Source organism: Ovis aries, chromosome 4 (genome assembly GCF_016772045.2).
Source record: "Ovis aries strain OAR_USU_Benz2616 breed Rambouillet chromosome 4, ARS-UI_Ramb_v3.0, whole genome shotgun sequence".
NCBI classification, from domain to species: Eukaryota; Metazoa; Chordata; class Mammalia; order Artiodactyla; family Bovidae; genus Ovis; species Ovis aries.
In genome coordinates this window covers 39,223,352-39,251,028 of record NC_056057.1, presented here as the reverse complement: position 1 = coordinate 39,251,028, position 27,677 = coordinate 39,223,352, and the positions used below count along the sequence as shown (strand labels likewise).

The window sequence follows — 27,677 nt, the reverse complement described above, 5'->3', positions numbered from 1 at the left end:
CATCCAAGAGTTTCCAGCCTACGTTTGATACAATCCAGAGGTCTAAAAAGAATTAAATATTAAACACACACACACACACACACAAAATAACCACACCTGGTTCAGGACTTCTCTGGTGGTCCAGGGGTTAAGAATTCACTTGCCAATGCAGGGGACACAAGTTCAATCCCTGGCTTGGGAAGATTCCATGAGTTACAGAGCAACTAAGCACAGTCGCCACAACCTGTGCCGCAACTAGTGAGCATGTGCTCTAGAGTCTGTCCGTGAGAGCTGCAACTACTGGAGTCCGCGCTCCTAGAGCCCGCATTCTGTAATGGGAGAAGCTACTGCAATGAGAAGCCTGCAAACTGCAAAAAAAGTAGCTCCTGCTCGCGTCAGCTTGAGAAAGCCTATGTACAGCCACAGAGATCCAGGACAGCCATAAACAAGCAAGCAAGCAAACTGGTTCTGCCCCATCATTCCACTCAAACAGCCTACACATGCTGTAATTAACCTTGTTTTTCAAAAACATTTTCCAAGTGGCTATTCAATTGACATATGCTTGGGAAGTTCAGGTTTTGTTTTTTGCAGCTCTGCTTTACCTACTCTGTTAGATATGAAGTGTCCATTCCTGCATGAGTCGACTTGTCTCATTATTATGTTCAGTTCAATTTATAAATACACATGTTGGATTTTATCAAATGTTTTCTACCATCTTACGATTCTTACACTAATTTAACCCATTTTCCAATATGAAATAATCTTGCATAACCGGGATAACTGAACAAGGTCATAAGTCTATTACTTTTATACATTGCTAGACTGGGTTTGTTAAGTTTTGACTTTTGGTATTGAAAGAGCCTCTTAATGAAAGTGAGATGAGTGTGAAAAAGTTGGCTTAAAACTCCATTCAGAAAATGAAAATCATGGCATCTGGTCCCATCACTTCATGGCAGATAGATGGGGAAACAATGGAAATAGTGACAGACTTTATTTTGGGGGCCTCCAAAATCACTGCAGATGGTGACTGAAGCCATGAAATTAAAAGACACTTGCTCCTTGGAAGAAAAGTTATGACCAACCTAGATAGCGTATTAAAAAAGCAGAGACATTACTTTGCCAACAAAGGTCCATCTAGTCAAAGCTAAGGTTTTTCCAGTAGTTATGTACGATGTAAGAGTTGGACTATAAAGAAAGCTGAGTGCCGAAGAATTGGTGCTTTTGAACTGTGGTATTGGAGAAGACTCTTGAGAGTCCCTCGGACTGCAAGGAGATCCAACCAGTCCATCCTTAAGGAGGTCAGTCCTGGATGTTCATTGGTAGAACTGATATTGAAGCTGAAACTCCAATACTTTGGCCATCTGTGATGTGAAGAGCTGACTCACTAGAAAAGACCCTGATGATGGGAGGGATTGAAGGTGGGAGAAGAAGGGGACGACAGAGGATGAGATGGTTGGACGGCATCACTAACTCGATGGATGAGTTTGAGTAAATTTCAGGAGCTGGTGATAGACAAGGGAGGCCTGGCATGCTACAGTTCATGGGGTCTCAAAGAGTTGGACATGACTGAGCAACTGAACTGAACTGATTTTTTGTACCTGATAATGGCAATTTGGCCTTACTTCTCTTTTAATTACCATAGGCTTGTTAATTTTATTGATCTTTTCAAAGTACCAAATTGTTGGAAAGTAATTTTTTACTGCATAATTAATGCAAATATTCCTTAATTTTTACAAATAAGGTATAATATTAAATAAAATTAAAATAAAAGTTTATTTGGAGTTAGTTGAACAGAAATAAAAATTTCAACATTTTCCAATTGTAGTTCTACTGTTACTTTTAATAGAGAACTATTTTGGCTGAATTTTCTACAAAATTTGTAGACTATAGATTTTCAGCTCTTAAAAGCCTAGATAATTCATAGTCAAAAAGTCAAACTCATTAGTAATTTATCTAATTATAATCTTTTAGATTTGGAATTATTAAAAAAGAAGTCCCAAGATATATTTCATCCAAGAATACTCTAGTTTACCATAAACATATTATATACTACTGTTGATGTTAGTGAAAGTTTGAGAAGGTAGCACATTAGATAAAAGTTGATCAATCAACTCGCTGTATTCCTAAATTTAATTATTTTTATAGAGATAAATAGGAAGAAAAATAAAAGTAAAAATTCAAGTTCAGTAGATTTTCTATAATGTTTTAAGGTTAAAGAAATGATATAAAATGTCCTTGCCATAGAAAGAAAGTTATCAAATATGTAAGTCCACTCAAAGAGGGACCCACTGGCTCAAAGGGGTAAATTTAAGGCTTAATAAGAGTAACAAGTTCAATGAATTAAAATGTATCAAATATGTTAAAAGTTCAATTTCTTGATCTGGGTAGTTGTTTTAAGGGTGTCTGATATAGTAATTTATTAAGTTATACATTTAATTCCGTTTTCTGTATTTGTGCTGTTTAAAACGTACTTTTTAAACTGAGTGAATGAACTCATCATATAATTTTCAGAAAAAGTATTCCAGAAAGTTCTATCTCTATGTTAAGTACCAATTTATCAAGTTGATAAAAACAGCCAGCCAAAGTTGATATTTTCAATATTTATTAGTAAGGCTGAGGCCACAGCCTTTATACAGCACAATTTGCATAAGTTATCAAGATACATCTTGTATACAATCACAAAACCAAGACATATTTTTACATAGAGTAAAACTCAAGACAGATTTACAAGCATTTCTATACAATTCTCATGTATTTCAGTTCAATTTATCTAGCCTTTAGCCCAAGAATTTTTGTTGGTTCATTAGATTTTTGAGAGATTTGGGTAGAACAGAAAAAAGAACACATTAGCAAATCACCAACACGGCATGCAACATGTAGTTAGAAACAAGACATATCTCCAAGTACTCTATTTTTTATTTTTAAACCAATTTTATTAGGTTTTTATCTTTTCAGACAAGAAACTTATTTCCTTTAACATCAGATGTGTTTTTGATAGGATATCAGCACACACATTAATTGGTAGTGGGAGCACCTGAGCACATCACCAACAAATATACATACACAATCAAACAAGAATCATATTCACATGCTGAATGCCACAGGGAATTAATATTTCAACTTTGTCTAGTATACCAAATGGATAGTTATGTACAGGGTAACGAATTAAGAAAATGCTCTCAATCTGCCTATCAGAGAAGGAATCATTTGATTAAATGATCTTTATTTAAAGGGAGTCTTTAATAATAACAACAACATGGAACATACAGAACACCTCAGTGTGTCATATTCAATGAGAATATCTGTTTCACTCATTCATTCTGTGTCACATCAAAGGCAAGTTATTATTAAAGAGACAGCTCATAATTATTCATTGAGCTTTCTTTTACTTCCAGCTCAAGCTCAAAAAGAGGGAAAATCACTCTGTCACACATAGAGTTATAAACACATACATAGCTGTAGTTGGCTGCTTTTGGAATATTAGACATTGTAGCAATGAAAATAAGTTTTTAAAAATATTGTTAGTTATGATTTAAATAATAAAGTAAAAAAATACTATAAACATCTTTATGATATCTTAATGAAATGAAACACTGATCAAATCATTTCTAATAAATTGGGCACAATATAGTATATAATTTCATTTTACTTCACATCACCACCAACCTAGTTCACTACCTCTATCACCATGATCATCACAACCGTTCCTATAATAAGAATCAGTATCAGCTGGTTACCAGCTATAATATTCCCACAGTATGACTATTTTAATGTGTGTGATCCACAAAATTAAATCCACTGATATGCTGAAAATATGCATTTATTAATGTGATTAATTACAATATAGGCAACATTAAGGAGCAAAGACAATCACTTCCCCTTAGTCTTGGATACTCTTCTTTTAAACTGAAATGATAAATAAGGAGTTCAGAGTCATCAAAGTCTCCTTAACCTCAAGTAAAACAGGGAAACACAAACTTCTTAGTATTATCTATGTCTGTAATGACCATTCTAGACATCCCTGTCTTGTGTAAAAATTCACTCTGTGCTTTTGCTTCACAGCTAAAGGTTTCTTGGGGACCAAATTTTAAACCAAGAAGCAACTTGTGTCTGATGACTCAATGAAATTGTGGGAAAAATTAAGATGCTCTTCAAGGTATAAGTGCTGTAATTGGACTGATCACATGTTATTTAGAGATTACAAACTTTGTCTCTATTAGGATAAAAAAAGCTAATCCCAATAAAATAAATGAAATAAAAAGTGGAAAATCATGTGCTGTGATATATACAAAAAAGTAAAAAACACCGAGCCCTATTTGCAATTAAAAAAGAAACAGTTTTGTTGTAAGAAGGGTAATCAATATCAGAAGAAATGCATTTGTATAAGGTTCAGTGTTGCATAGAATAATTCCAGTACAACGCAGGTGTTTGGTCAGCTGCAAACTTGGCACGCTTGGCAGGATCTTACACTCTCTGAAGAGGGATGCTGGTGCACAAAAAGAAGCCCTGTCATGAACTCTCTCGATTGGCCCGGCCACATCACCAGTTCTTGGAATAGAGGGGCACCTGTCTTGTTAAGACTCCTACTCTCTCATGTCAAATAGCTACCAAGGTATGATCTTTGTTTTGGTGGCACCTCCTTTTATGTATTTTAAAAGAAATGGAAACTGTAATGAAGTAAGCTAACTGGTCATGAACCTCTCATGCACACTTCTGGGTGTAAGCGGTTGCAGAAGAGGACCCATGGGAGCGAGAGTTTCCTTTTAAGGACAAACAATAGAGCCTTTTTATGTCAGAAGGAGATCTTCCTGAACCCTTTCCTTCCCCAATTACGTGATGATTATACGCTCCCTAAAGTGCTAAATTCTGCTGGAAATATCCATGGCAACCATCCGCAGATCTAGTTGTCTCTAAAAATAAATTTCTAGGAATATCAAATCCTTAGTGATTCTCTCACCACATGCTCATTTTACAGCAATAATCAATGATAAAATTGCATTGTTAGGGGAGGGAGATTACAAACTAGAGGGAAGAAAAGTGACTGTTACCTTTTCTAGACTGGAAAGGAGTGAATTCATATATCTCTATAAATATAATAAAGATATGTAACATGGGGTTTATTATAAATTATTTAATTTTTAGTGTCTTAAATTTAATCAATTTCTCTCAGATTTCAAGTATGTTTTTCTTTAAAAATGAGAAAATTCAATATCTGAGCAATATTTTCATAGAAAATTTCTCTAATTCTGCTAGAACCTCACCCTTGAATAAAGAAGCAGCTTTTAAACTCAGAATTCACAGAGAAGCAATTTATTTTTATGGGTTTGGGAATAGGATAAGATCAGTATACTTTATTTAATTTACGATAACCCAATTTGTAAATGATTTTTATTAAGGTTTTAAACTTAAAAAATTTTAACCATTTTTGGTTAAATGAAAGCTTATATAAGTTCATATTTTAAGAAAATATTGGTTTTGGAGTTAATATACTGCTTTTATCCATGTCTTTGCTTGCCATTGGTTTTGAAGATGCTTTTTCACATACAAAATTGGGGAAAAACCTGCATAATGCCTATTCCTCACTTATGTGTATAAAACTATATTTGGAAATGTGCTTTCATCTTTTCTCATAGATCACTTAGTTTGATCATCCCAACATCCCATTGGGAAGGTTAGGAATATGTAATTATATTTTCCCACAAATAAGAAAACTGAGGAAAACTGAGTTTAAGTGACATGTGCACGGTGACAGTTAGTGGCAGAACCAAGGCCAGAAGCCAGGCTTTGAATCCCAGCTGAGTTCATCTCCTCTAAGTCCATGTAACTTCCTTGTTCATGCTGTTGGTTGATGGGGAAGAGGATGTTTCATTTTAATGACTTAGATGTTGGTCCTTTTATTCTATATTATTAAAGTAGCTCAAAGAACACTTTCACCTTAATATAACATTGATTTTTCACATATTTTCCCAACACTGATGAACTTGATTACTAGGATACTGTCACTAAAGTAGGAAAATAGAGCACTAGGGAGAACTTGAATTTGGTGTCAGGGTTTTCATTTTACAATCAGTTAACACAGTAAGGGAAAAAGAAACTGTGGAAGAGCAGGAAATGACACCAATTAATCAATGTCACAGATTAGTATGATTTGTTTGCCAGAGGAAGAAATTTCTCCCTGTGCATTTATTACTCCAGAAAAAGAAAATATGTGGGATAGTACATTGATTTGCAACTTCACAAAGCACTAGTTATCATGCTTTCTAGAATATGTCAATTTAATCTAGGTCCTTTGGTATGCAGATTGAAAATGTCTTGGATTAAGGGTTATTTAAGAGATTTTGATGTTTTCAACCAAGGTTCCAACAGTTTATGGGACAATATTCTTTTCCATTAGCCAGTCATGGCTTTACGTCTAGATACATGTAATTCCATTTCTACTTAGTATTATTTTCAGTATACATTATTTCAAACTATACAAATGTGCTTTTACAACATGAATTCCAAAATTGGTGTTGTTCACCCTTATAACATTTAGACACAGAGAAAACTTATACAACATGATCTAAAAGCTATAATTTCTAAATCTCTGGTCCTCCTTACTTCTTTCTAGTCTGGACACACACTGTAGGTGTATCCTATGTCAGAATCTCAAAACAGTTATCTGAGAAGATGAAGAAGAAAGACTTTTGAAAACTGAGATTTGTTTTCCTTCCTTTCAACCAAGCTCTTCTGCATAAAGGATTATTTTTGCCTGCATTAGAAACCATATTAATCTTTAAGTCTCAGCCTTCAGTTAGCTATAGCTCAACTCTACTCAAAAATGTTTTGCATTAAGGAATCAAAATTTCTCTCACTGTTTTTCATGACAGCCACAAGAAATCCAAGGTTTCAGAACTCCTTTTTTTTTTCTTGTCTTCAATATATGGACTTTTTCTTTTGAGTTTTTTTTTCTATGTTCCACAACCATACATGTGCAAAGGTTTCAGTATGCTTTTGCTTTTTGTTCCGCTTCTCACGATTACCCATGAAAACAGCTTAGAACCAATAGCATTCAACTATAGTCACGATTAAGATTATTTAAAGCACTTTCTATACCCTGAGCAGACATATTTCTTCAGTGGGTTTGAGTAGGACTGACCAAAAGTTTGTGCCAGTTGACTATTCTTTTTCTGAGATCCACTTTGTCTAGCCAGATACAGGCTTCGCCAATCAAGGTCTTTTTCATAAACTTCCCTCCATTGGAAAAAAGTAAAATCTAGAAAAAATAGTCAAAATTATATATCTATTTGTGTGTACATTTTCAACTTCTTTTACGGACATTTGCACATCAAAGAAGTAACAGACAAGAAAGGGTGAGGGTGAGAGGAATTAGCAGACATCCTTGTAGGAGACTAATAACTAAGATGACCTCAAAAGATCTGCATAATATTAATTAATTCACATCAACATTTCCCAAAGGCAGAGACCTATCCTGAAGGACAGAATTCTAAATGAGATATGTGTTATCAGCTAATTCTAACTCAGTTTATGCTTAAATTGATAGAAAGTTTCAGAAAAGAACTTTACTAGTTTATGAAAAACCAACTCAAATACAAAATTATTTGAGTGGTAAGTAAATAAATAAGAGTTTATAAGGCAGATAGAATATAACATTGATTTTAAATACCATTTAATTTACTGGGGATTTTACTATGGTAAGCTCTTCTAAAGTGGTTTCTTGTCACATGTAGAATTTACATTAGTTGAAATTCCACGGGATCTCAAACTCAAGAATTTTTTTTCTTTTTTTTTTTTTTTAGGGATCAGTTGAAAGAAAGGTAGAGACAAGGTGGAGACAGCCATTAATCCTTGACAATTCTCTTATGCTCTGTCTTTCTTTTTGGAGTCTCCTTCAGATAATTCATCTTTATTCCTGGCCGAAATTTACTTTTATGTTTCTGACTTCAAAATCTACTCTTCTATCTTTTCAAGTCTTTGATTTTGTGATTTCAAATTGCCTAATTATGTATTTCATTTGGACCTGCCCTCATCAAATTTATCACATATCAGACAAACTCATGATTTTTTTCTCCCTCTAACCCTTTAACTACTCAGCTTCTGTGCTTGACACGTCTGTTCACACAGACTTCAGAGTGTCTTTTAATCTTGTTATTCCCTTTAACTCTAATGTCAGTTAATCCTCTCAATGCAGTTTTTGCTTTGTAGTATGTCTTACATTAGTCTCCAGCACAGGCCTTTATTTAAGTACCAGAACCGTGGTCTTCTCTTCCCACATTTTCATCATTACCCTCCCTCCTCTTTCTCCTTTCTCCCTCCTTGTCTCTACATCTACCAAAGGCGTACTGTGTACAAGCATTGTGCTAGGCTGCAGAACAGAGAGCAATGAAAATCCAGCTTCGCACCAGAGAAGTTGATAGCACAGAAACAGTGGCAGGTAAGTACATAAATGGTTGCACAAAACTGGGAGTAATGGCCTAATAAGATAAGCAAAACATGCGAATAAGATGTGATGAAGTATACCACATCATCAGTAAAGAGATGATTTTACACTGAAAGATGTGAATATTGTAAGAGATGGAGAGAAATGAAGAAGGGAGTACTAAAGGGGAGGAAAAATATAAGCAAACAATCCAAGAATTTGAAGATTCTGGTGTGACTGAAGTAAAGAGTGAGTGGAAAAGTATACAAAGAGATGAAATTAAATGGAATACAATTAAATAAATATAACTCACTTTAGAGGATTCTGAATGGGTCAGGATAACAGTGAATCATTGGAGGGTAAGCTAGTCGGTGTTTTTAAAAGATATCTCTGCCAGTAGAGTGATAAAATGAATTAAAAGCATAAGATAGTGATGGCAAGTAGGCCAGGTATACTGCTGAAATGATTTGCGTAATAAAGATGAAGACCCAAAGAGGATTAGTGGCTGTGAGTGTGAAAAAAAAATCTGTATAAATGAAACTAAGTAGGTAGGATAGAGGCTAATTGGATGGGGTGAATGGGTTGTGGAATTTTCAAGGGACCCCAGAAAGTTACCTCTAAAAATTAACTTGTAAAATGTCACATAGTATATGATTGGCATATAAATACTGAATAATTAGATAGGAAATAAATACAATATAGGTGAAAATTTAAAAATAGGAACGGTATGAGTTACCTGAAGAGAATGTCCAGCAGGACTTAGGCTGAATCTAAAAGTTTCATTGAATGAAGGCTCTCGATCATGTCTACATACTCTTGTTTTTTTCTTGATCACCTTTTTTTGGGTAGATATGTTCATCACATATAGTTTCACATATAAATCTGAAAATAAGAATTCAGCTTGTTAAGTGTCCATTAACAATACATTTATACAATTAGCATTATAATTGTATACTGAGAGCTTCCTTACATTTTACGTAAAGCCAGTAGACTTTGAACAATTTGTTTCAGACAACATAGAGCAATTAAAATATACCTAATTAAAACACACCAATTTTCTTAGCAGTTTAAATGTTTACTTGTATAATAAATATATCACTCTAAGTTTGTGTTGGAAAAAAATCTAATTTTTAACCAGTAAAATATCAATTTGCTCTACATAAGATAAATTAATTCTTATTTCATTTTTTTTTCAGATATATTTGATACACAGTCCAAATTTTAGTTAGCATTTTCTAGGGCATTTAGTTCATTCTCCTAAGGAGTTCTTAGCTACATTATATTGCTTATTATCACAAAATTAGATACCTGGTAAGTGATCAGGAGATTTAAATTTGTAGGTAATATTTCTACACTGTAGGATTTCAACTATTAGTTGTTCCCCATCTGTCTTCATTTCTTTCTTCAATGCAATCTTGATTTCTCCCATTACCTGAGTTTTAACTGGAACGATTTAATTAAAAAGTTAAGGAATACGTCATGTCATTTATTAACATGTTCATTCAATAATGTTTCTGTAATTTCAATTATTGAGTGTTTATCAAGAGCTAAACACCTTATCATATCCTATGGATACACAGATGAACAGAATACAGTCCAAGCCCTTAAGGAGTAGAAAGTCTCACGGGAAAACTAATAAATTATAAACTTAAAATGAGGTATGTTAAGTATAATGATAAGCTAGTAACATGAGAGGTATGGGGGAAATGTAAGTAGATGTCACTCAACTGTAGATTTTTAGCCCAAAAGAGGTAATAGATAAGACAATAGGAGACTGTAGAAAGATAGTCATACATACAAATAATAGAATTCCAATTTATAGCAAACATTAAGTCAAGTGAAATACAAGAAGCTGTCTGCCAACAGTTGCTCATTACCTACCAGGCTTACAAAGGAACACTTGCTAACACAACTAAATGTTGTTGTATATTATATCTACTTCCATTCTATTTTCTTTGTAAGAGAAGTGGCCAACAAGAATATATAGTAATAAAATTACACTAGGGAAAAATACAAGTGATTTAAATGAATTCAAGATATTCTTTCTCTAGTATTTATCTTGGATCTTTACATTACTGAAGAAGCAATTAATGCTAGGTCAAATTCTATGTTGATTTCAATGGATTTTTTTTTCCTCTATTGATTCACACATTTATTCACTTACTCATTCACCAACAGATATTTTATTTCCCATTCTACTTTGTGATAAACACTCTGTTAGGAAGAATGGATACAATGGTAAGCCAACATACACGTGCTTACTGGTTTTATGGTTTTTCAGTATATTGGGAAGAAATACTTCCGTGAAATAATTTCATCGGTAAATATACAATTAGAAAGAGAGATGTTCTGATGCATAAAAGCATGGTTATGAGAAAGTCTAGGAAAGGACTTCATGAACTGAAACCAGAAGAATAAGAAAGAATTAACTAGGTGATATGGATGGAGAAGAACATCCTAAAGAGAAGGAACAGTGTGTCCACAAAAGGCAACATCACTGGACCAAGGAACTAAATAAATATTCATGGGATTATAATATACTGTTAAGTAGTACTATGTTTAGAATTTGCATTTTATCTTTAGAACAATTGAAATCCAGTGAAGGTCTTTAACATGGATGTAGATCATTTGTTCTCATATGTTTCAATCTCAGGCTTTCTTTATATTACAAAAAGAAAACACTGGTTCTCAAAGAACATCAAAGTTTCTAATTAAAAAGTAAAAGTATATATTTACAAATATTTATTCATTGGTTCCATTAAAATGATAAGAATATACCTGTATATAGGGATTTTAATGAAAAATAACCATAATTTAAAAAAAAACAGTGAGGCATTCCATTTTACATTTTTTTTCAGATTTCATCAGTACTTGTCTTAATAGAGGATGGCTGAATTCTCATACTTGTTTCTACATTAAATCCAGTTCAATATGTCGTGTTAGCTGAAATATATGATTGTTTTACATATATACATAGTTGGAAAAGGAAGGAGTGAGTATTTTAGTATCCTTTTCAGATAACTGCGGACAATCTTTGATACTACCAAAACATGAAAAGCAGTGTTTCTTTTTTTTAAAGATGAATGGAAATGTAGAATCTGAAACCATATCAACGAACTTTTTCTGTACCTTTACTTTAAGATACTGTAGTCTATCTTGCACCTTGAATGGATCATTTAACTCTACCTGAATTGGTAACGTCATATACTATTTATTTTGTAAAATAATGGTCTACTGAGTCATATAGGTCTTCAAGACTTTGACACAATTCATACAATATTAAAAACACTTTTGTTAATATCACCACCCATATCATGAAAAAAGTCTGAATTATGAAAAGCTGTCAAGTTCAGGGAAGCAGATAAAAGTTTTCGAAAATTTCATTTTTACTTAAAAGTTGATTTTTGTCATTGACAGCAACTGCTGTCATTGTTGTCTTAAAGTGACAAACTCACTTTGTTAATTTTTTAGAAAATGGCTGCTGACTATACCATGGACTTTTTAAAGTGAATGCTGCCAAATTTTTTTTTTTTCATTCAAATCTCAAGACAGAGAGCAAAATCTTATCAATCAGGGCAACAACTTTATCTGTAAAACAGTTATATTTCTTTCCTCCAAACCCAAAAGAAATCAGACAGAACTAATACTGCTCCATTCCTCAAACTGTAACTGGGATGGAGGGGAAAAAAGAGTATATTCTGAGTGGTAGGGAGGGAGTCAAGGAAAACACTCCAACTATTTGAAGCTAATAGGAGTTGAAGTCAGAATTGATCACATCAATTAGCATGATGAAAGGAAAGAAAACAAAACAAAACTAATTTTTCTGGAAAAAATTCAGTTATAGGCGGTATTCCTCTTTTGTAGGTTCAGAAACTCCAACTTGCCAGGCATATAAAATCTGTTGTTGTTTTCACTTTTTCACTTCTGAAGAAAAGTGGAATTAAAAACTTGTTAACTAAAGTTCTCAGAGCATCACATTGCCGATTTTTTTCTTGGGAGGTTACATTCACATGCTGCATAGTGTGATACTTGTGAAGCTCTTGTTTTGGCCACCTCATGCGAAGAGTTGACTCACTGGAAAAGACTCTGATGCTGGGAGGGATTGGGGGCAGGAGGAGAAGGGGACGACCGAGGATGAGATGGCTGGATGGCATCACGGACTCGATGGACGTGAGTCTGAGTGAACTCTGGGAGATGGTGATGGACAGGGAGGCCTGGCGTGCTGCGATTCATGGGGTCACAAAGAGTCAGACATGACTGAGCGACTGAACTGAACTGACTGACTGACTGACTAAAAGTAAAAAAGAGACATGTCTACTGAGGTAGTCTCAAAGGATGCATGCATTAATTATGAGTTATCACTATCAATCATGCTTGTCCTTTCATAGCTACAAAATGCCTTTGTCATTGAAATCAAATGCATGGATGGTGACAAAAACCTCTGTGTCCACTCTCTCCACAGGTTGGGGTAGTTTGGTGGATGGGAGGGACAGCAACGCCAGATCATCTTGAGCCTTTGAACCAAAGAATACAACACACACACAGAGGACATGTGAGGGTGTTTTGTAATTTTGTTTGGAACAGAGAGCAAAGTAGCAGTAAAAATTGCTTTGACCAGCCTCCAGGTCTCTTAGTTTCCCAAAACTTCCATTTTAGCTGTATTAATAGAATAGAAATTAATCCTACTCCAGAGAAGATATTTATCCTACAACATGGCACATAGCTCTGATTAAGAGTAGAGAGAACATTGTCTTTTCTCCACTGTATATTCTTGGCTAGATTTTGTAGATTAACTGACTGTAGGTGTGGGTTTATTTTTGGGCTATTTGTTCCATTTATCTGAATATCTGTTTTGGTGCTAATACCAAATCAAATCTCTTTTGATTACTGTAGCTTTGTAATATTGTCTGGAGTCTAGGAGGGTTATGCCTCTTAGCTTTGTTCTTTTTCCTCAGGATTGCTTTGGCAATTCTGAGTGTTTTATGGTTCCATATAAATTTGGGATTATTTGCTCTAGCTCTGTGAAAAATGTCATGGGTAATTTGATAGAGATCACATTATCTCAGTAGATTGCTTTGGGCAGCATTATCATTTTAACAATATTAATTCATCCAATCCAAGAGCATAGAATATTTTTCTATTTCTTTGAATTATCTTCAGTTTCCTTTATTACTGTTTTATAGTTCTTACCGTATAAGCCTTTAATTTCCTTGAACAGGTTTATTCTACTTTAAAAGGGATTTTTTTAAAAACTTTCTCTTTCTGATATTCATTGCTAGTATAAACAAATGCAACAGATTTCTGTATGTTAATCTTGTATCTAGCTATCTTGCTGAATTCATTTATCAGTTCTAGTAGTTTTTGTGTGGAGTGCTGCTGGGAAAGCTGGACGGCCACATGCAAATCAACGAGGTTGGAACACACCCTCATACCATACACAAAAACAAACTCAAAATACACCATACAACTCCTACAAAAGAACACAGGCAAAATATTTTCTGACATAAATAACACTAATGTTTACTTAGGACAGTGTCCAAGGCAATAAAAATAAAAGTAAAAATAAGCAAATGAGACCTAATCATACTTACAAGCTTTTGCACAGCACATGAAACCATAAACAAAATTAAAAGACAATCTAGGGACTGGGAGAAAATATTTGCAAAGGATACACCTGAAAAAGGTTTAATTTCCAAAATATACAAATAGCTCATACAACTCAACAACAACAACAAAAGCCCAAAACAGCCCAATAAGAAAGTGAGTAGCAGACATAAGCAGACATTTCTCTAAAGAAGACATACAGATGGCCAACAGACACATTTGCCAAAGTAAAAACAACACCCAGCTGTGGATGTGATTGGTGATGGAAGTAAGTCCAGTGCTATAAAGAAGAATATTACATAGGAACCTGAAATGTTAGGTCCATGATTCAAGGCAAATTGGAAGTGGTCAAACAGGAGATGGCAAGAGTGAACATAGACATTTTAGGAATCAGTGAACTAAAATGGGCTAGAATGGGTGAATTTAACTTAGACCATTATATCTCCTACTATGGGTAAGAATCCCTTAGGAGAAATGGACTAGTCCTCATAGTCAACAAAAGAAACCAAAACGCAGTACTTGGGTTGCAATCTCAAAAACAACAGAATGATCTCTGCTCGTTTTCAAGGCAAACCATTCAATATCACAGTAATCCAAGTCTATGCCCTGACCAGTAATGCTGAAGAAGCTGAAGGTGAAGAGTTCTATGAGGACCTACAATACCTTTTAGAACTAACACCCAAAAAAGATGTCCTTTTCATTATAGGACACTGGAATGCAAAAGTAGGAAGTCAAGAGATACTGGAAAAAATAAAACAAAACAAAACAACAAAAAAGGAGATACCTGGAGTAACAGGCGAATTTGGCCTTGGAGTACAAAATGAAGCAGGGCAAAGGCTAACAGAGTTTTGCCAAGAGAATACACTGATCATAGCAAACACCCTCTTCCAACAACACAAAAGACGACTCTACACATGGACATCACCAGATGGTCAATACCAAAATCAGACTGATTATATTCTTTGCAGCCAAAGATGAAGAAGCTCTATGCAGTCAGCAAAAACAAGATCAGGAGCTGACTATGGCTCAGATCATGAAATCCTTATTGCAAATTCAGACTTAAATTGAAGAAAATAGGGGAAACCACTAGACCATTCAGGTATGACCTAAATCAAATCCCTTATGATTATATAGTGTAAGTAACAAATTTAAGGAGTTAGATCTGATAGATAGAGTGCCTGAAGAACTATGGATGGAATTTTGTGACACTGTACAGGAGGCAGTGATCAAGACCATACCCAGGAAAAAGAAAGGCAAAATGGCAAAATGGTTGTCCGAGGAGGCCCTACAAATAGCTGAGAAAAGAGAAGTGAAAGGCAAAGGAGAAAAGGAAAGATATACCCATGTGAATGCAGAGTTCCAAAAGAATAGCAAGGAGAGATAAGAAAGCCTTCCTCAGTGATCAATGCAAAGAAATAGAGGAAAACAACAGAATGGGAAAGACTAGAGATTGCTTCAAGAAAATTAGAGACACCAAGGGAACATTTCATGCAAAGATGGACACAATAAAGGACAGAAATGGTATGGACCAGACAGAAGCAGAAGATACTAAGAAGAAGTGGCAACAATACGCAAAAGAACCATACAAAAAAGATCTTCATGATCCAGATAACCATGATGCTGTGTCACTCACCTAGAGCCAGACATCCTGGAATGGGAAGTCAAGTGGGCCTTAGGAAGCATCCCTACAAACAAAGCTAGTGGAGGTGATGGAATTCCAGTTGAGCCATTTCAAATCCTAAAAGATGATGCTATGAAAGTGCTGCACTCAATATGCCAGCAAATTTGGAAAAGCCAACAGTGGCCACAGGGCTGGAAAAGGTCAGTTTTCATTCCAATCCCAAAGAAAGGCAATGCCAAAAAATGTTCAAACTACTGCACAGTTGTACTCATCTCACATGCTTGCCAAGTAATGCTCAAAATTCTCCAAGGCAGGCTTCAGCAATACGTGAACCGTGAGCTTCCAGAAGTTCAAGCTGGATTTAGAAAGCCAGAGGAACCAGAGATAAAATTGCCAACATCCATTGGATCATTAAAAAAGCAAGAGAAAAACATCAACTTCTCCTTTATTGACTATGCCAAAGCCTTTGACTGTGTGGATCACAACAAACTGTGGTGAATTCCTAAAGAGATGGGAATACCAGATCACCTTACCTGCCTCCTGAGAAATCTGTATGCTGGTCAAGAAGCAACAGTTAGAACTGGATATGGAACAACAGACTGTTTCCAAATCGGGAAAAGAGTACGTCAAGGCTGTTTATTGTCACCTTGCTTATTTAACTTCTATGCAAGGTACATCATGCAAAATGCCAGGCTAGATGAAGTACAAGCTGGAATCAAGATTACTGGGAGAAATATCAATACCCTCAGATATGCAGATGACACCACCCTTATGGTAGAAAGTGAAGAAGAACTAAAGAGCCACTTGATGAAAGTGAAAGAGGAGAGTGAAAAATTTGTCTTAAAATTCAACATTCAGAAAACTAAGATCATGGCATCTGGTCCCATCACTTCATGGCAGATAGATGGGGAAACAATAGAAACAGTGACAGACTTTATTTTTGAGGGGCTCCAAAATCACTGCAGATGGTGACTGAAGCCATGAAATTAAAAGATGTTTGCTCCTTGGAAGAAAAGCTATGGTCAACCTAGATAGCATATTATAAAGCAGAGATATTACTCTGCCAAAAAAGGTCCTTCTAGCAAAGCTATGGTTTTTCCAGTAGTCATGTATGGATGTGAGAGTTGGACGATAAAGAAAGCTGAGTGCTGAAGAATTCATGCTTTTAAACTGCGGTGTTGGAGAAGACTCCTGAGAGTCCCTTAGAGTGCAAGGATATCAAACTGGTCAATCCTAAAGGAAATCAGTCCTAAATACTCATTGGAGGGACTGATGCTGAAGGTAAAACTCCAATACTTTGGCCACCTGATGCGAAGAACTGACTCACTGGAAAAGACCCTGATGCTGGGAAAGACTGAAGGCAGGAGGAAAAGGGTTTATGACAGAGGATGAGATGAGTGGATGGCATCACTGACTCAATGGACATTAGTTTGAGTAAGCTCTGGGAATTGGTGATGGACAGGGAAGCCTGGCGTGCTGCAGTCCATGGGGTCACAAAGAGTAGGACATGACTGAGCAACTGAACTTAACTGAATAGACACAGGAAAAGATGCTCAACACTGCTTGCTAATTATTTAAGACATGCAAATCAAATGTACACTGAACAGAAAGGCCACTATTAAAATGTCAACAAATAACAAATACTGGAGAAAGTGCAAAGAAAAGAACACCCTTCTACTTTGTTGGTAGGAATGTAAACTGGTACGGCCACTATGAAAGCAGTACAGAGGTTCCTCAAAAAACTAAAAATAGAGTTACTGTATGATATGGTAATCCCATCTTGGGCATATTTGTGGACAAAACTACGATTCAAAAAGATACATACACCCCAATGTTCATATCAGCGCTATTTACAGTAGTCAAAAGACATGGAAACAACTTAAATGTCCATGGACAGAAGAATAGATAAAGAAGATGAGATCAATATATATATATACAATGGACTATTACTCAGTCATGAAAAGAATGAAATAATGTCCTTTGCAGCAACACAAAGGGCCTAGAGATTATTATATGAAATAAGGCCAGAATGAGAAAGGCAATTACCATATGATATCACTTATTTGCAGAATTTAAAATATGACACAAATGAGCTTATTTATGAAACATAAACAGACTCATAGACATAGAGAAATGACTTGTAGTTGCCAAAGGGAAGGGGAATGGGAGGGGGGATAGACTGGGATTAGCAGATGCACCCTATTATATATGAAAGAATAAACAAGGTCCTGCCGTATAGCTTAAGGAACTATACTCAATAACCTGTAATAAAACATAAGGGCTTCCCAGGTGACTCAGTGGTAAAGGATCTGCCCGCCAAGCAGGAGATGCGGGTTCAATCCCTGGGTTGAGAAGAAACCCTGGAGGAAAAATGGCAACCCACTCTAGAATGCTTGCCTGGGAAATCCCTAGACAGAGAAGGCTGGTAGGCTTCAGTCCATGGGTCACAAAAGACTTGGACACGACTTACAGATTAAACAACAACAATAAACCGTAATGGAAAATAATATGAAAAAGAAATATATATATATAAAACTACAAATATACATCACTTTTGCTGTACACTAGAAACTAATCCCATGGACAGAGAAGCCTGGTGGGCTGCAGTCCATGGGGTCACTAAGAGTCGGGCATGACTGAGCGACTTCACTTTCACTTTTCATTTTCATGCATTGGAGAAGGAAATGGCAACCCACTCCAGTGTTCTTGCCTGGAGAATCCCAGGGACGGGGGAGCCTGGTGGGCTGCTGTCTATGGGGTCGCACAGAGTCGGACACGACTGAAGCGACTTCGCAGCAGCAGCAGCAGCAGAAACTAACACAACAGGCAAATCAACTATATTTCAACTAAAAAAAGGGAATAGAAAGAAGAGGGATATAGAGGGCATAGCTAAAAAATGAGATGACAAAATGATAGGGGGGGTGAAAATGGGGATAACAGAGATAAATGCAAATAATCCCATTTAAAATCTATTAATACATTAGACACATCCTGGGAACGAAATGAAATAAGATAGAAATCAATCCTATTGGCACAGAATGAAGAAAGGCTTAGGATGATACAGAGAAAAATGAAGAGTAAAGAAATTTCAGAATAATGATAGATATGTTAGAACCAAAAAATATGATCTGTTATAATTAATTGCTCCAGAAAAAAGTAAAAACTAAATTCAAGAGAACAGAAAATAAGATCTATTTAAAATATAAATGTATTTACTTGAAACAACAGAAGAGTGAACATCTGGGTCAAAAGCCTATTGTGTTTTCCTGGAGATCCTAAGTTCATATTCTGATATATCCAACTTAAACTACTTCAAGTATACAGAAAAAGCATTTTTAAAAATCCAGGGGAAAAACTAAGTTCCCCAAAAAAGAAACAGATTGCGTTTCTAAAGTATTTCAAAGACTATGTAAAGGATATAGAACCTGTAATAATAGTGACAGAAAAAGAGATGAAAGAGAGAGAAAGAATGGGAATGAATGGAAAATTTGAAGATGAAATCCAGGAGACCAATACATAATGGAAGAGGAAAGTGGAAAAAAGTATAAGAGTATTGATTTCCTTTGTGCAGAGAGTTAATACAATTTAAATTTGAAATGTATTAAAATACATAATTACTTACTCTTATTTGTTTATTAAACTTAGTGAGGTTTTTTATAGACTATGGCTAAAATTTATTGAAATATTTTACATGACTAAAATACTTATTGAAATTAAGCTAGTCTTATTTTTACTATATTACTTTTATTAGATTAAAAAACAATATAATCATTTTTGACAAAGAACAGGAATAATTCAATTCAATTTTAACAAAATTGTATGTGTGTCCCTTTATCTCTTTAGTTAACTGAAGAAAGTGTAACTGTAAAATTGGTTTATTTTTATCTTCCACAGCTTTCTTTTTTTTCACACTCTCTTGTGCTGTATTCTCCTTTAAGATATGCAGTGTTCTTTCAACTTTTCCATTTTCTTAAAGAAGAGTTTACATATATTTTATCTTTGAAAAGCTGTGTTTTTTGCATCTGTATGGAACATTTATGTACATACTTATATCTAGATCTCTAACTAATCTGTATTTTTGGTAAAGTATATTTTAAGAAAACATTGCAATTAACAAAATACAATCATCATTTCACAGCAAGAAATAAGGTTGATGTAATCCCCATTTTACAGATGAGAAAACAGTGGCTTGAGTATTTTAAGTAACTTGCCAAATTTAAAGTGCTAGGCAGAAATTTAAACTTCTGGTTTTAAGCACAGGTCTCTATTCTCTCATGAACACCTTATGTTTTCTTATGAATAATACTTTTAAAAACATTGGCTCATTTATGGAAATATTCATATAAAATATTAAAAACATATTATCAGAATGAAAGAATTTTCAGTAGTTCTTTTGCTATTTTATCTTACCTGGACATAGGACTTTAGAAAGAAAAGAGGCATAGCAAACAATTATTTTAGTTGGTTAAACAATAGCTGGAAGCTACAGTCTTCCTTTACACACTAGATCAGTTATGCAGATTATTGATATGAAAGGACAAAGCAGCAGTAAATACTTCCAGCCCAGGGAAGTCCAATACTTCCAGCAATATTCATTAATTATATGAGATTCTATATGTAACTGGCTTAAATATACAAAGTAATTTCAAATAAGTAAATTCATTAAGAAAATATTTTTTAGCTATATTATTCATATTTTTAACACTTAACTGGGTAGAGCGCACTCTGAGGTTCACTCTCTCCCAGAATTGTAAGCATTATATTGCAGTCTGAGCACCTTTTGCCACCAGGAGACCATTTTAGGCAACAATCTCTTTAGAGGCAGTGTTTGCATTTGCAAATTTTCATTAGTAAATACCACATAACAATGCTTCAGGTTATTGGTGTCAGCTACTGCAATATGAATTGGTGTTAGGCAAGATTCACATTTAGCTCTGACTGTCTAACACCTCATAACTTGTTTCTTAGCTCCTATCACTCATTCCAAACCTAAGAAAAGTTTAATATGAAATTAAGATGGATTTTAAATACTAGGAATTCTGGCTTCTAACCCCATGAGATGGCAGGCCAGTCATCAAATATCTCTGCTTTGTATTTCTTCATATCATAAAGTAGAAGTACATAATAAGCTTATTTACAGACTATTTATAATATCACTTTGCACTTTATAGAATAATATATTTTTAGACATTTTCTGATGTCATCTAAAGATTATTTAGTCCTAGCCCTCTTCTAAACATCTTCCACCCTAGATAAGTTTGTCTGTTTACTTGGAGATTCTAAACCTACTCATTACAGAAAATCTTGATAATGTGCTAATACCTGTCAATAACCAAAGTAGTGGTGCATATTATCTCATGTATAATTATATTGCTTTTCATTTCACTTATTTTTACCCAATCAGTATCAAGTCTAAATGATGAGCTAAAAAAACGTTACCACAACAAAGGTAAATTAACATAATGCCTAAAATGGTAATTATTCAATAAGCATTAATTCTTATTTCTCAACATTTAATGCAAAGGAAGACGAGTTCTAGAAGTAACCGACAGTTTAGACCTAGCATGTGTTATCCATACCTGCGAACTGCTCAATCTATTCGAAGCAAGCAAACAAAACAAAAATATGTGTCTTGACATAGTCATAAAAATCAATACTTTGTAAAAGGAAATTTCTTTAAAAAAATTTCTTCTACTTCACTGAGCCTGTTAGAGAGAGGAAGTAAGCTAACTATAATTAGTTCTATTCAATAGTCCTCTATAATTTCCAACCGTGTATATCAACCCTGCCCTAGAGTCTATGATAAATTTTACTTCTATGTTGAAATTATACCTCTCTCTTCCAAAAGTTCAAATGGTACTCACTAATTTAACGGTGGTACCCAATAATTATCTAAAATTGGCACTTCCTTTTTCTTTACACCTTGTCCTTGAGTAGCAGGAAAAAGCTACGGATCTTTTAACAAGTCTGGTAATCTTATATGTAATGAATTTTATCTCCTAGTAAATCACTATTTTCTAGACGCTGTATTCAAGCCATTCATATGTTTTAAACTTAGTTCTCAGAAACATGTTTTCTGGACAAAGGCATAGAACATTTTATATGTAGGACTGAGGAGTGAAGAATTATAGTTTTAAAGGCGTATCCTAGTAATTTAATGTTTGAAAGGGGGAAGAAGCAAAATGGAACTAATTTCTTCCTTCTGTAGTACATTATGGAGGAGGTAATGGCACCCTACTCCAGTACTCCTGCCTGGAAAATCCCATGGTTGGAGGAGCCTGGTGGGCTGCAGTCCATGGGGTCGCTAAGAGTCAGACACTACTGGGCAACTTCACTTTCACTTTTCACTTCCATGCATTGGAGAGGGAAATGGCAACCCACTCCAGTGTTCTTGCCTGGAGAATCCCAGGGACAGGCGAGCCTGGTGGGCTGCCATCTATGGGGTCGCACAGAGTCGGACACGACTGAAGCACTTGGCAGCAGCAGTATATTGAATTCTATTTCAAGTGCCCTCATGAAGCTGACTCTCCATAAATCAGCTTGCTCATCCAATGAAAATGATACCACATAGCAGCTCCATTATCTGACTCCTTTTCTACCTCCGTATATAACAGATGATCCTAAATTCTTGGATCCAGTCCTTTTTACAAAAACATACCACTAATAAAGTGTTAGAGAATTTCCAAGACAGGATTTGTAAATGCTTCACGAAGAGATATAAATAATTTCTTTATAAAGAAATTCAATATAGTTGGTTTTCCAAACAAAATGAATCCTCATCCTAAATATATTTTAAGAAATATAATTTTCTGCTCTGTCACAGTTTAAGTATACACTCATTTATAACCAAGTGAATAAATACTACTATGATATTTTAGATGACAATACAAAGTGAATAATTTTAAAGTAATGTATGTAAAATTTAGTCACATTGTCTCATTTGTCCTAAACCATTTGAAGTAGACAGAGGCATCACTAACTTCACTTTAAAGAAAGGAGACTGCAAAGTTTAGGTTGACTAATTTGCAAAAATCACATAGCTAAAGAAAGATGTTTCCAACAAGACACCCCAAGATTACTGCCAAAATCCTGATTATCTATTATGTGAGTGATGATGCGCCAAATTCATGTGTATCCTTGTGACTGTGTATATGTTGAGGGGAGGAAAGTTTGGATTTTTTTTTGGCGGGGAGTGGCTCAAGATTTGTGGGAAAGTTATACTGGAAAGACTAGGTACAGACAGGGTGAGCATTTGCTCACCCATTTCCACTTCCCTGGTGGCTCAGAAGGTAAAGCGTCTGTCTACAATGAGAGAGACCTGAGTTCGATTCCCTGGAGAAGGAAATGGCAACCCACTCCAGTACTCTTGCCTTGAAAATCCCATGGACGGAGGAGCTTGGTGCAGGCTACTGTCCATGGGGTTGCAAAGAGTCAGGCAAGACTGAGCAACTTCACTTTCCTTTCCAAAGTATTAATTTGTGACTCATATACTTCTCAATTTGTTACATGTAGGGAGTTACAATTTACTTGAATGGTATATCAATAATGTATTCAATTTATTAAATAACTCTATTTCAGGCATATTGAATCTATAGACTACTTCCAGCTTTCAAGTGTGTAGATTGTGCCTTATTTACCCTTTTTAGCCTAGAAAAGATACCTAGAATACATTGGATGTTTAATGGATGAATCTGTAAAGTTTTTTCTAATCTTTACAGCAAACTTACAAAACCTGTATCATTTTCATTTAGCTCTTTGGAAAGTGACTTAACAGGCTTGAGGTAAAACCTATGCTCTTCCCATTAAATTAAGCTGAAGCCATAGATTTGGAGATTCTTCTGGGATTTTTTCAAACTTATGGTTTCTCCCCAAATAAATGCTTTTTGTGAATGTATTAACTGCATTCTCTGTTTATATGCATATACAAGCCCCTGTTACTCAAAGTCATGGAGAGACATCCTAGTATATGGTCATGTCTCAAGGGTGAGTGCAGCTGAAAGGGGCATTTTGTTATGTTTTCATTAAATGTTTTTTTCAGAGCAGAAGCATTCTGTAAGCTTTCATTAAGGGCTTTATTTGAAATAACCCAGATTCAAGGAGATATTTTATACAACAAGGCAGGCATTTGGGCCTAATGTGATATAAGAGTTTTGAGAAAGTAGGACAGAACTGCACATTCTTTCCATCTTCTTACATAAAGAAAGCCTTTCTTTCTGAGACAAAGCCAGAAAGAACATCATTTTAGAAAGAAAAACATAGATTCTTCTGATTGATCTCCAGTGTTTTGGCATTTTTCGGTCCCTATGGTACATGCTCCTTAGCATCTCCTTTACTGTGACTGAAAATAACCAGAGTTCTTTAAAAAACAAAACAAAACAAAACAGCTTTTGATTAAAACCTCCCATCCATTATCTTGTATAAGACCAAAAAAACAAACAAACCAAACTAAAACAACAAAAAACATTAGCTGTTAGAGAAAAGAAATTGAAAACCTAAAAGGACATTACATTTTAAATATTTGTAGTTATGAAACACCTCTCAAAGGCATCAGGAAAACAAGTCCTAAAAGGAATGAAATAGGAGAGCTGGTATGATTAGTGTTAGCTGCTCAGTTGTGTCCGACTCTTTGCAACCCCATGAACCATAGCCCACCAGGCTCCTCTGTCCATGGGATTCTGCAGGCAAAAATACTGGAGTGGGTTGCCATTTCCTTCTCCAGTGTTCTTTCCTCACTGGAAAAGACCCTGATGCTGGGAAAGATTCAAGGCAGGAGGAGAAGGAGATGACAGAGGATAAGATGGTTGGATGGCATCTTTGACTGGGTGGACATGAGATTGAGCAAGCTCCAGGAGTTGGTGATGGACAGGGAAGCCTGGTGTAGTGCAGTCCATGGGGTCACAAAGAGTTGGACACGACTGAGGAACTGAACTGAACTGAACTGAACTGAATGTTCTTTTCTAGAGATGCATTAAGTTTAAGAAGACAGGCATTGTTTAGACCTCCCATCTAAACTTCTCTTGACCTTTGATCTAAAACCAGGAAGATTACCCACTTAGGAGAAGTGGGTATATTTTCTATTTACAGAAAAATCTTAACATCATCATGTAATGATTTTAGAATATAAAATCAGATAATAGCATAATGTTAGGGACACTAGAAGCTCCTATGAGAAAAACAGTTTTGTTGGTAAGAGTGAAGCTGACATCCCATTGTAGAATAATCTCCAGTTTCTCACAGCAGTGGATGGTGATCAGGCAGTCAGGTAACCTCTGCAAAAACCTGAGAAAACCACCTAAATGACAGTTGATTATGAGAGTCATATGCTTACATTGGCCCACTAGTTTATTTATATCATTTTGCTTTGTTTGTCGGAGAAGGCAATGGCACCCCACTCCAGTACTCTTGCCTGGAAAATCCCATGGATGGAGGAGCCTTGTAGGCTGCAGTCCATGGGGTCGCGAAGAGTCGGATATGACTGAGCGACTTCACTTTCACTTTTCACTTTCATGCACTGGAGAAGGAAATGGCAACCCACTCCAGTGTTCTTGCCTGGAGAATCCCAGGGACGGGGGAGCCTGGTGGGCTGCCGTCTCTGGGGTCGCACAGAGTCGGACATGACTGAAGTGACTTAGCAGCAGCAGCTTTGTTTGTGCTTAGATTAATTCTGCCACTATTAACACACAGTAATTTTTATCCTCCTGTCAGTTTCAACTGATTCCCCACTTTATTTAACTAATGTTCATTCTATAAACCATTTCTCATTCAGTTTTTGCCATAAGCACTTTGTCTCCCTCGTCCTTAACTGGCATGCTAAGCAAAAGAATATACAATAATTCTACCTCGACTTTGTGTTCTCAACCTACTTGTACTGTATGTGTACATATTTGCTGCTCCAATTCCCCTTTTCATCAGTCTTACCTTGCTTTGCCCCAAGAACACTTGCTTGAACTTCACCTAATTCACAATATTGTGCAAAATTCACAATCAATATTGTGATTCAGTTACACATATATACATTTTTCAGATTATTTTCCATTATAGGTTATTACATGATATTGGATATAGTTCCCTATGTTGTATAGTAAATCCCTTTTGTTTATCTATTTTATATAATACTGTATATATGTTAATCCCAACCTCTTAATTATTTTATCTCCCACTTGACTTTCCCCTTTGGTAACCATAAATTGTTTTCTATGTCTGATTTTATTTCTGTTCTGTATATAAGTTCATTTGTGTTATTTTTTAGATTACACATTTAAGTGATATCATATGACATTTGTCCTTGTCTGAATGTCATTTCCTTTTCCAGGGGATCTTCCCGATCCAGGGATCAAACCCAGGTCTCCCGCATTGCAGGCAGATGCTTTACCGTCTGAGCCATCAGGGAAGCCCATAATAATTTCTAGGTCCTCACTTAAGCAAAAGAGAGAAAGGGAGAGAAAAGCCCTTGTCATAAGGGCCTGGGGGTAGTTCACAGAGTCAGAGGAAAAAGCTTTTAGGAATGCTGATGGTACACAAAGAAGACTTCCCTAACAGAGTCAAGTGGAGTTTGCTCCTTCCATACGTTCTTAGAAAAGTCAAGGTGAAGACTGAGCCTCAAAGGATAAACATATGTTTTCCAAGACAAAGCCATTTGAGAAGGGGTGATCATAGTAAGTAAACAGCATGAGCAAATGTAAGCAATTTTGGTATTACAAGATATAAATATGGTATGCGTACATGCTAAGTCACTTTAGTCATTTCTGACTCTTTGCAATGCCACGGATTGTAGCCAACCAATCTCCTCTGTCCATGGGATTCTCCAGGCAAGATTATTTGAGTGGATTGCTGTGCACTGCTCCAAGGGATTTTCCTGACCAAAGGATTGAACCTGCCTCTCTTATGTTTCCTGCATTGGCAGGAAGGTTCTCTACCACTCGTGTTACATGAGAAGCCCAAATACATTATCAGCTCACTTCCATTCAGTTCAGTCGCTCAGTCATGTCCGACTCTTTGCAACCCCGTGAATTGCAGCACACTAGGCCTCCCTGTCCATCACCAGCTCCTGGAGTTCACTCAAACTCACGTCCATCAAGTCAGTGATGCCATCCAGCCATCTCATCCTCTGTCATCCCCTTCTCCTCCTGTCCCCAATCCCTCCCAGCATCAGGGTCTTTTCCAATGAGTCAACTCTTCGCGTGAGGTGGCCAAAGTACTGGAGTTTCAGCTTTAGCATCAGTCCTTCCAATGAACACCAGGACTAATCTCCTTTAGGATGGACTGGTTGGATCTCCTTGCAGTCCAAGGGACTCTCAAGAGTTTTCTCCAACACCACAGTTCAAAAGCATCAGTTCTTCATATAACAGGATGTAAATATAAAGGATGTAATATATCCAGTCAAACACTAGGACGTGTCAGGAGATAAACTGCAGAAGTCGAAGGAGGGGCTCGTTGTATTATTATTTTGTCGTATTATTAATAGACTCTAGAGGTAGGTGGCTCTGTCATAAAGAATCCACTGGCCAATGCAGGAAACACAGGTTTGATCCTTCCTTGGTCTGGGGAGACCCCCTGGCGGGGTACAGTTCATAGAGCTGAAAAGAGCTGGACTCAACTGAGCACACGTGAGCAATGAGAGTCAGGCAGCCAAGAGGGGTCCACAGAGACCTTTTACACAGGAGAGTGAAAAAGCCATATTAGTGCTATCAGAGGTGATCTTGCAAATGATGATACTGTAGGTGAAGAGAACAGTTAGGAGACTAGAAAGTTCTCTGGGTGAGATGTGATGAAAACCTAAAATTGGGCAGTCACTGGAACAGAAAAGAAGGAAGACATTTTAAAAACACGTAAGAGGTAAAATCTTCAAGAATTTGGCAATTACCCAAATAAGGAAATGAGACAGCAACTGGAAGAATAAAGTGACCAAATTTAAAATATAAAATGTAGGAAGCACCAAAAAGGACAGAAATGGTATGGACCTAACAGAAGCAGAAGATATTATTAAGAGGTGGCAACAATACACAGAAGAACTATACAAAAAATATCTTCATGACCCAGATAAGCACGATGGTG

The 27,677-nt window shown here is 35.8% G+C and overlaps 1 protein-coding gene across 7 annotated transcripts in view; it reads right to left on the bottom strand.

Moving 5' to 3' along the window:
- Positions 1 to 2,564: 2,564 nt before the first annotated feature.
- The window catches only part of PCLO (piccolo presynaptic cytomatrix protein), a 377,965-nt gene continuing 352,852 nt past the window's right edge, over positions 2,565 to 27,677 (bottom strand). For all 7 annotated transcript variants that reach the window (XM_060414989.1, XM_060414990.1, XM_060414992.1 and 4 more), the window contains 3 exons: positions 9,707 to 9,841; positions 9,135 to 9,280; positions 2,565 to 7,234 (listed from right to left, as the gene is read on the bottom strand). In XM_060414989.1, the coding sequence (XP_060270972.1) occupies positions 7,094 to 7,234; positions 9,135 to 9,280; positions 9,707 to 9,841 (422 nt within the window). In that variant the 3' untranslated portion in view covers positions 2,565 to 7,093. The remainder of the gene's footprint in view (positions 7,235 to 9,134; positions 9,281 to 9,706; positions 9,842 to 27,677) is intronic.